Source organism: Alexandromys fortis, unplaced genomic scaffold (assembly GCF_014885135.2).
Source record: "Alexandromys fortis isolate MF-2015 unplaced genomic scaffold, M_Fortis_MF-2015_v1.1 scaffold_1, whole genome shotgun sequence".
Taxonomy (NCBI): domain Eukaryota; kingdom Metazoa; phylum Chordata; class Mammalia; order Rodentia; family Cricetidae; genus Alexandromys; species Alexandromys fortis.
In genome coordinates this window covers 37,847,666-37,857,101 of record NW_026067927.1, presented here as the reverse complement: position 1 = coordinate 37,857,101, position 9,436 = coordinate 37,847,666, and the positions used below count along the sequence as shown (strand labels likewise).

The 9,436-nt window shown below is 49.6% G+C and overlaps 1 protein-coding gene across 1 annotated transcript in view; it reads left to right on the top strand.

Annotated features, from left to right (window-relative positions):
- The first annotated feature begins 1,357 nt into the window (after positions 1-1,357).
- Slc28a3 (solute carrier family 28 member 3) overlaps positions 1,358-9,436 on the top strand; it is a 53,040-nt gene continuing 44,961 nt past the window's right edge. The window contains exon 1 of the mRNA XM_050144119.1: positions 1,358-1,545. Within this exon, the coding sequence (XP_050000076.1) occupies positions 1,435-1,545 (111 nt within the window). The 5' untranslated portion in view covers positions 1,358-1,434. The remainder of the gene's footprint in view (positions 1,546-9,436) is intronic.

Sequence of the window (9,436 nt, the reverse complement as noted above, 5' to 3'; positions counted from 1 at the left end):
GCTTGGTGACTTGAGAACGGGGCAGCCAGGAACTGAAGCTACACAATAAGTTCAGATGAGCCCCTAAGCATTATCTAGGGTCTATCAGTGAAAATAAAAGCCACTTAGAAAAACTCCTTAGAAAAACCAGCAACATGCAAAGGACAATTTAGCAACAATTCATAAAACCCCATCTATATACGGCCTCTAGGAAGAGTTTCTCTCCAATTCTTATGTCCACTGTCTCCCAGTATTAAATTTTTTTTGTTCTTTTTGTTTTTTTTTGTTTTTTGTTTTTGTTTGTTTGGTTTTTGAGACAGGGTTTCTCTGTGGTTTTGGAGCCTGTCCTGGAACTAGCTCTTGTAGACCAGGCTGGTCTCGAACTCACAGAGATCCTCCTGCCTCTGCCTCCCGAGTGCTGGAATTAAAGGCGTGTGCCACCACCACCCGGCTCCCAGTATTAAATTTTATTTTTATTTTGCTTTTTCAAGACAGGGTTTCTCTGTATAGCTTTGGTGCCTGTGCTGGAACTCGCTCTGTAGACCAGGCTGGCCTTGCACTCACACTCACAGAGATCTGCCTGCCTCTGCCTCCCAAGTGCTGGGATTAAAGGTGTGCGCCACCACCGCAGGGCAGTATTAAATTTTATAATTCTAGTTTTTCACTCACTACGTGATAAGAGTAATGGAGGAAGCTGGGCAGTGGTGGTGCACGCCTTTAATCCCAGCACTGGACAGAGGCAAGTGATCTCTGTGAGTTCAAGGCCAACCTGGTCTACAAGATCTAGTTCCAGGACAGGCTTGGACAGGCTCCAAAGCTATAGAGAGACCCTGTCTCAAAAGAAAAAAAAAAGACTAATGGAGGAGGAGGAGGAGAAGAATCAGAAAAGGAAAAGGGAAAAGAGGAAGAAGCTATACAGTGAGTGGTTCATTTAAAACACTAGGAAGGGTATTATCAGGGAGGGAACAGTCAGTCCCCTTCCACACAGGTGGCACACCTCTGCATTTCTGTTCTTGGGGTTTTGAAATCCTCAGTCCGAAGCAGGGGGCAGTGAAAAAATTTTCAGGCCAGACCTGCACCTGATTCTCCTCATCCTTTTACTGTCTTTCTTGATAGTGTACCTATCACGTGCCTGTGTGCCTGGCATTGATGCAGCAACACCTGCCTAGGCCCCAAGGCCATCCACAGGAAGTAGACGATTTTGCAAAGGGCTACAGAGTAAACGGAGGTTCCCGTTTGTGATGGAAAGTCAATGCTGGGCATCCCTGGAAAGAGGAAGGGGGTGGGCGTGCTCAAAGAGAGGCTTCACCCCGCCCCCCTGCCCGCCCCGCCTGCCCCACCCCAACCAGGTTCCAGCTCAAGTCATTTAAAAGGTTGCTGGAAGGGTTTCCAAACTGAGGCAGCAGCAGGTGGCCCTGTGGCACAGCACAGGCAGTGTTCACTCTCAGGCAGAGGATGTCCAGGTCAGAACAGGGAAAGAATCCTGAGCCCAGTGGCCCCGAAGTGAGCTTGGAGCTGAGGCCAACCGCCCCAGGCAACCAAGGAAGCAGCAATGCAGCCTTCCAGGTGAGCAGGGCTGAAGGGGAACCAGGGAACCTGCTGTCTTCATGTCTGGCACGTTCAGTAACAGGAGCCCATGGACTCCCTGAGCCACAGCGAGAATGTTAATTCTGTAATAGGCACGCTTTAAGCCCTTTATTTCCCCCACCCCCGACTTGGACTCCTCTAGGTTGGTAAACCTGAAAAGTGTCTCTCAAGGTCTCCTGCTGATCTGGACTGCTCCCGTCACTCGGGAAACAAGTGCTACCCTCCTCCCTTTTTGCCCCTGGACTCACCAAGCTTCAGGATTTACCCTTAGGATCCTCCCCCCAAGGTCTGGACAGGGGAAGAGCAGGGGCCTCAGACCCCAGGGCAGGGGAGGTAGCAGAAACGTGAATGGGTCCTGAGCCCGGGTGGAATGTAACCTAGGAGCCTGCCCAGGACAGCCTACTTACGCAAATCTGTGTCCTCAGCCAAGAACTGAGTGATTAATACTCCTGTCTCGGGGCTGGGTGCCACAGGTGGCCAGGGAGCGAGGCCAGTCCCTGAGCTTGCTTCAATGTTCTGCTTCCTGGGAACCTGGGCTTGAGTACTCCTTATTTGGCACGGCACTAGGCACCGAGAGCTTTGAAAGACAGGAAGCCTACCTGAGCAGGACTCAGTAATCCTTGGGCTCCACGGTCACCTCACGAGCAGAACACACCTTTGGAGCTAGCACAATATGGGGGAGGCAAGCGTGCTTGTTGGCGTGAGCCTGCTCTCTTCCTCTGCCAAGTTACTGTAAGTTCCGGAAGCCCTGGTCTGATTGTCAACAGTCACGATGACGCCCATCCCATGGTTTTAGGTAGGAGGAGGCCTGCAAATTAAACTGATAAAAGACAGGTTGGTTGGAAGAGGGGAAAGAATATAGCTTGTATTAGTATTTTAACTTTGACATGCACAGTGTCCCAGAAGAGGTGAAGGGTCTACAGGAGCGGTGTGCGGAACTCCGGGGCCGTGTATCGTTTTATCCGCGGCTGTGTCCCATAGAGAAGCGACCAGAAAAGACGAAGGGCAGGGCTTTAGGGACCATAGATCATCGCAGCGACTAGAACTAGATGGCCCCTTAATGGAAGATAAGCGTTGTGTTTTGGTGTTTCTTTATGTGGACTTCTCTCCTGGTGGACTGGCTCGGGTCTCATCCCTGAGTGTGCGTGGGAGGGAAATCCGTGGGCCGCATGTAGAGTCTGTCTGCTCTTTCCTCAGAACCCCCAGTAGGACACATTCGTAGGCGTCACTGGCATAAGCACAAAGGGAAGGGGCCTTAAACAGGGGAGCTGCCATTCAGAAGAAAACAAGGTTGGTGCAGGATACAGTCAGAGTGAATGTAGCAGTGATTTAGGCAGAAGAGCTGTGCAGAAGGGCTGTGTCACCAGCGGCTGGTGACAGAATGTCAGTGGGGGCTCCTTTTTTTTTTAACCCTTCCCATTCTCTCACAGCACAGACACCATCCCTGGCAAGCAGAGTTCAAATTACTCCTTCCCAAGTTTGTTTTACCAGGGTTTGGGGGCTTTTTATACACCCATATTTACTAGGCAAAACCATAGCTGCCCCCCTAAATATGGCCAGCACTCAGGGAAAGCTAGCTCAAGCAGACGGCCATAGCTTTTGCCCTCAAGAAGCAAAACCAGGCAACACCTCCAGAAAGATGCAACAAAAGAGAATGACGTGAAAATGAGGGCAAAGTTGGAGCTGAACCTCCTGGGAGCCACGAGGGCACCGTAGAGGACGTGAGGACTTCAGGTGGGGCCATCTGAGGAGCAGGAAGGGGGGTCAGTGGAGCGTCAGAGGCAAAGAGCTGTCTGGGGCATATGAGGATTGCAAGTCTGCCATGGAGGTGGGCAGGAGCACAGGGCGTTGAGGAGGCCGGCGACACCAGATGATGAGGTCTCCATGAGCTAAAGTGCTCAAGAGGAAATCTCCATTGATTTAAAGATACATCTTGTGACCACACTGAAGGACAGACTTGTGAGTGGGGCTCCAGGGAGGAGGCCAGGCCACACACAGAGGGCGCGGGTACTGCAGTCTCTGGGACTGACAAGGAATGAACCGCTCCAGGGTGAAGACTCAAGGTGGGGACAGGGTGTGAAGGGTTCTCCCACTGAACTTCCAGTTTTCCAGTTAGACGGGACCAGAATGCTACGTGTGCCGGGACTGTTGAGAAAGTCCAATGCACAAATATAAAAAAGTACGCCTAACACACACACATATTTGTGAAAAACCATGCCTGGCTCATGAACGTAACAACAGTAAGGGCACTTGGTGTTGTGGCAGTGGAAAGTGAAGCTGTCTGGCCCAGGATGTCAGAGATTCCTTTCATTTAGCAAGGACATCCAGAGTAAGGTTGGTTCAAGGAAGGAATGAACTCCATCGGACGCCTGTGGTTAAGATTCCAAGTGTCTCCACCAAGGTGTAAATCCACTGAGGCTCAAAGAATGGAGAAGCTGGAGGATTCAGAGAAGGAAGCAGGAAGAGCCTCTAGGGCAGCTGAGCGGACCCAGGCAGGGCAGTCGAGAAAGAGCCGCAGGGTCAATAGAAAGAATGCTGAAAGGCAGAGAAGATGGGAGGAGCAGGCCCCAGGATCGCCAGCCCCACATAGAGCTGATCCAGGCCAAGCCCTCCCTGTTGCTGACCCCTTAACCTCTACCTATGGATCCCATACAGCATCCATGCTGCCTTTAAACCTTACAGCCAGAAATGCGAAACACATCTTTCGCTGTCATCACACGTATGTGAAAATCAGGCAGAGTGAAGGTTTTGTTCTGGTCTTTGGGGGGCTTCCTAAGAGTCACTGTGGTGTTGTGGACTGCTCTTCGGTCCCCACGGCCTCACTGACATAAGTTCTCTGCCCCATAAATATTACTATGAATGGCCACGTGCATTATCACGCTCGGAATTTTCTTGGCGCTTCTACAATCAATGTAGGACTGGGCACACTTGTACACCCTCCTGGAACACCCGGGTTGTGCTCAGGAGTGGAATGGCGAGCTCACAACATTGAAATACATCTGTACTGTTTGTTGTTGCTGCCTTGGTGGTTTGGGTTTTGGTTTTGTCTTGAAGCAGGGTCTCACGTAGCCCAGGCTAGCTTCCAACTCTGTGTGCCTTGAATTTATGATCTACTTCCTGAGGCTGGGATGGAGGGTGTATGTGCAGCATGCCTGGATTAAGTGGGCCTGGGAACCAGAGGGAGGACATTTGTGCACGCTGAGCAAGCCGTATTCTAACTGAGCCCAGACACTTTCAACTTCCACTAATAAGGCCAAACTGGCTTCCTACGTGATTGCGCCAATTTAGAGCCATCAGAAGGGTGTGCGTTCTTGCTTCTCCTCCATGGCTTCACCGGTTTTCAGTTGGCTGTGTGAGTTCTGCCACTCTGGTGGGTGTGTAGAGATACAATTATACAATTATCAATTAACACAGCACACTGAGAAATGCATCATCAGACAATTTTGTTGTACAAATACCCTCTTTACACAGAGCTAGACAGTACAGGCCAGCCTCCCGGCTCACCCAGGTGAGATGAGGTGAGCAGGAAGTGACGAGCCCTTGCCGGGTAAACAGCCTCCCTCTGTAGATTTAACCACACTCTAGCAGTGCGGTGTGCACTGGAGGGGCCAGAGAGACGGCTCAGCAGTAAAAGGGGGCTGCCGCCATCCCTGGTGACTAAGTTCCATCCATGGTAGGAGAAAAGTGACACAAGCAAGTTGTCCTCTGACCTACACACACACACACACAAGTAAATAAATAGAAAGTTATTTTTTATGTATGTGGTGACCCAAGGCTATAATTGTCATACTCGGGAGACCAGGATAGAGAATCACATGTGTAAAGACTATCCTGAGTTAAGAGCAAGTTCCAGACCAGCCTGGGTCACACAGGGGGACCTTTCGAGCAAATGAGTCTCAAAAGTAGACAGTAGTATAAATGGGCGTGGCGCCACAGGCAAATCCCGGTATTTGGGAGCAGGAGGCTCATGGTGAATTTGAGGTTAGCCTAGACAATGTGGTATAATCCTATCTCAAAATTGTTTCAGAAAGAAAGGAGGGAGGGTAGGAGAAGGGAGGGAAGAGAGGCAGACCATGGGCTCTTCTATAGCTCAGTGGTTTAATGCTTACTTAGCCTGCACAGGTCCTGGCTTCCATCTCACTGAGGTCTCTAGTTCCCCAGGAACTGAGTTTAATGTATAGTGTAAATAGGAAGTTGTTTCCGACCCTCTGTTTCTTTAAAGACCATCTTTCCCCCACTCCATAAACATGTCTGTCAAGTGTCCATACCTGGTACAGTTTCTGGAATAGGAAAACGGAAAGATTTCCCCAAATTCGGAGGAAATGGGAGACAATCGGGAGAAGACAAGCGAGGTTGACACAGGGAAGCCACACAGTGCTCGATTTCCAAAGGTGACAATCTAGGCAAAGTTTTGACAGATCATGTTTATTAAAAGGAGTCCCTTAGTACCCTAATTCAGCTCCTTCCTCCTGTGCGGGAGCATCCGCCTTGCCACAGCCGACCTCAGACCCCACGCACCCGACGCTTGCTCGGAAGTTATCTGAGCCAGGTGTGGCTGTGCGAGTCCTCAGTCCCCACACTCAGACACTGGGTTCCCTGCCCAGCCTCGCAAACAACAACAAAACACGAGCAAAAGTCCGTTGGGTGGGACCCGCTTAGGTAAGGCTTGGGGCTGGACCAGAGTAGGGAAATCCAAATACCAAGCAGGGCCTGAATGACTCAGTGAATGAGCCGTGGACCCAGTCAGGCAGGTTTGGGAAGCCTCTCAGCAGAGTCCCAAAGGCAGAGACGGCTGGAGAGTGAGTTCTGCTGGGAGGAGAACAGCTGGGGGCAGGTGCAGATGAGTTCACAGCTGGGTGGAATCACACAGCAGAGAGGAGGGGTGCACCCTATCCTAACGGGTCGTGTGCAGGTACTCAGGGGTTTGTCTTGGGGCTCAGGACAAGCTTGACTCCACACTTAAATTAAAATGCATAAAATGTGGAAGAATGACTTGCTTCTCTTGTTTCTATCTTTCTTTGTTTGTTTTGGAGACAGGGTTTCTCTGTGTAGCCCTGGCTGTCCTGGAACTTACTCTGTAGACCAGGCTGGCCTTAAACTTAAGATCCTCTGGCTCCTGACCAGTGACTTCTGGTAAAGGGAGTTTTCTTAATACTTTTTGTTTAATCTTTGGCAGTTTCACACACACACACACACACACACAATTCTCTTGACCTCCCTTCTCTACCTCCTCCCCTCTGCCATAACATGTCAACACGTCCCCGCTCATCTTCGTGTTCATTTTATTTATTTATCTATTTATTTATTTATATTAGTAAAGAAAGTTTTTAAAATATCTGCTCTACTGTTTCCTAAAATAGGCATGAGTGTGTCTGTGCTGACTTAACTGTGACTCTAGCTTATGGCAAGTCAACGTAAATCCAGCCAGCATAGACAGGGTGTCACTATGCCGCCTAGCTGGTCTGGAACTCGTTATGTAAACCAGGCTGGCTTTAAACTCATAGAAATCCACCTGCCTACACCTCCAAATGCTGCCATTAAAGGCCTGTGTCATCATGGCCAATCACAGATTTTTAGACAGTCCCTTTTTTGAGACTAGGTAGCCCAAGCTGTCTTTGAACTTGCTATGCAGTTGAAGATGACCTTGAACTTCTGATCCTGTTAACCTGCCCTGGAGTTAATAGCTGGAACTCCAACCAAGTGTGCTGGATGGAGCTGCGTGCCCAGGCCTCTGAGTCTCTCTACTGATATTCTCTGGTTGGGATATTCTTCTAGTACAAACTCGAGGCTTCTTTTAAGCCTAATTTCCTTTAGCTTTCCAAACTCACTGAAAACAGATACCAAAACCTGTTTGTGAGTCCAGCATCATCAGTATGACCATCTCATCTATTTTGCGGCTCATCATTTTTTTGTTAAAATTGAACTTTAAAAAGTCATACCCACTCATCACTAGAGTTTTGTTTGTTGTTTTGGTTTCTGTTTTTGAGACAGGTTTCTCCACATCGCTTTGTGGAACTCACTCTGTAAACCAGGCTGGCCTTGAACTCATAAGAGATCCTCAGATTAAAGGCGTGTGCCACCACTGCCCAGCTTGTTTGTGTTTTTGACACAGGGACTTCCTTTGTAGCCCTAACTGACCCGGCTGGCCTTGAACTTGCTTCTGCCTCCTGGAGCAGTTCATTGGTTTTGCTGTTTGGCTGTGGTTCTCGGTTGTCTGGTGACTTGAGTAACTTCTTTGTAATTAGTCTTCTGGGTCACGTGCTCTATGTGACAGTCCCAGGATGTCTGCAGCTTCCCTAAGCCTCTGGGCTGGGAAGAGCACTTGCCTAGCTCTGGAAAGGCCCTGGTTTCAATTTATAGTAGGGAGGGAAGTGTGTTTCAGCTACACACACACACACACACACACACACACACACCTTCCAAAGCCCTTTTTTTGGACAACTCTGGACCTATTAAGAAACTTAAGAGACAGGTTAAATACTGGCAGTCTTCTGGGGGAGATTTAATGTAATTTAGCCCTCCTGGCTGCTCGGTTGCCAGCTTTCTTGGTGGCTGCAGGTGTGTTTTCACAAGACTGCCCTGTATCTTGAAGAGAGACTAGAAGTGGGAGGGGGATATAAGGTACCTCAGAGCTGGTTGCACTGAAATCTTACTTGGTAAATGCCCTTTAGGCCTCAAAAACTTATATTTTTTTTCTGAAAGAGTAATATTTATAGTTTGCCCGGAGTGCAGAGGGGTACTGAACCTGTTTATAGGTGGGAACACATGGGTACTGGTCAGGAGGGTGGGGGCAAGGCTGAGGTTCAGAGTCCATCTCTGTCACTTCTTACTGAAGAGAGAGAGACTTTAGCCGTCTAGTGGTCACAGGCAAAGGAAAAGGGAAGGCTGGGTGAGAGAAGTGCCCTCCTGAGCCCAGGGGACTTCTTGGGGTGGCGGTATCTATATTTGGATTACACAGCCCAGGCCCCAGTTTGTCACCCATCCCTGAATTTAGCTGGACTGACATACAAGTGTCAAGACAATCCCTAGGCAGCCTCAGAACAAGCAGCTGTGACTGACTCAGACGGCTACGCATAGAACGCTAGAGAAGACAGGTAGGACCCAGAGGAGTTCTGGTTTTAGCTTTCCCTCACAGCGCACAGAAACTCCACCAGGGTCCCTACCAACCAGTCTCATCCAGACACCCTTGGTGAAGGAGGAATCTGGGATCTGAAGGCTAACGGGAGAGTTACTTGTCAGATTGGATTGGGGAGAGGATTGGTGTGCATATCTGAGATTTTCTATATAAAAGTTCTTTGTGAGCAGGGACGGACTTCAGGTCCCCACACCTGAAACCCAGATCATGGATGGCAGATAGCAGTAGCTGTCACTCAAAGTCAGGATCTCAGTCTTTGGTGACTTCGATTCCACCCCTTTCCTGGATGAGGTGGCTGACACACAGAAGCAGCTTAGGGCCTCGCCGTGACTGGTGTTCATACTCTGGGAAGGGACCGAGAATGATCACGTGCAGCCCTGTGTCCTTTGTGACCTTGTCCCAGAACAGCATCCGTGACTCCCAGGAAGGACTGAGGCAGGACCTACAGACTGCCCTCCAGTCTTTGGCTTCTGTGATGCGGGCCTTTGTCTTTGAAGTATGTACGTGTCTGTGTGTGGGTATTGTTGGACTCTGGCGTCCAAACACCGAGAAGGAGTCGCCCCCAGAGACCATCTCACACACTACAGCCGATGCAAAAGCATGAGGATTTTATTAATTCTGTCATGACAGGGTCCCCCAGCATTCGGGAAGCCGAGGGACCTCGAATAGCGGGTACAGTCTACTTTTAAAGGGGCCACAGAAGCAAGGGGGGTTGTTCTTTGACTATTCTGATTG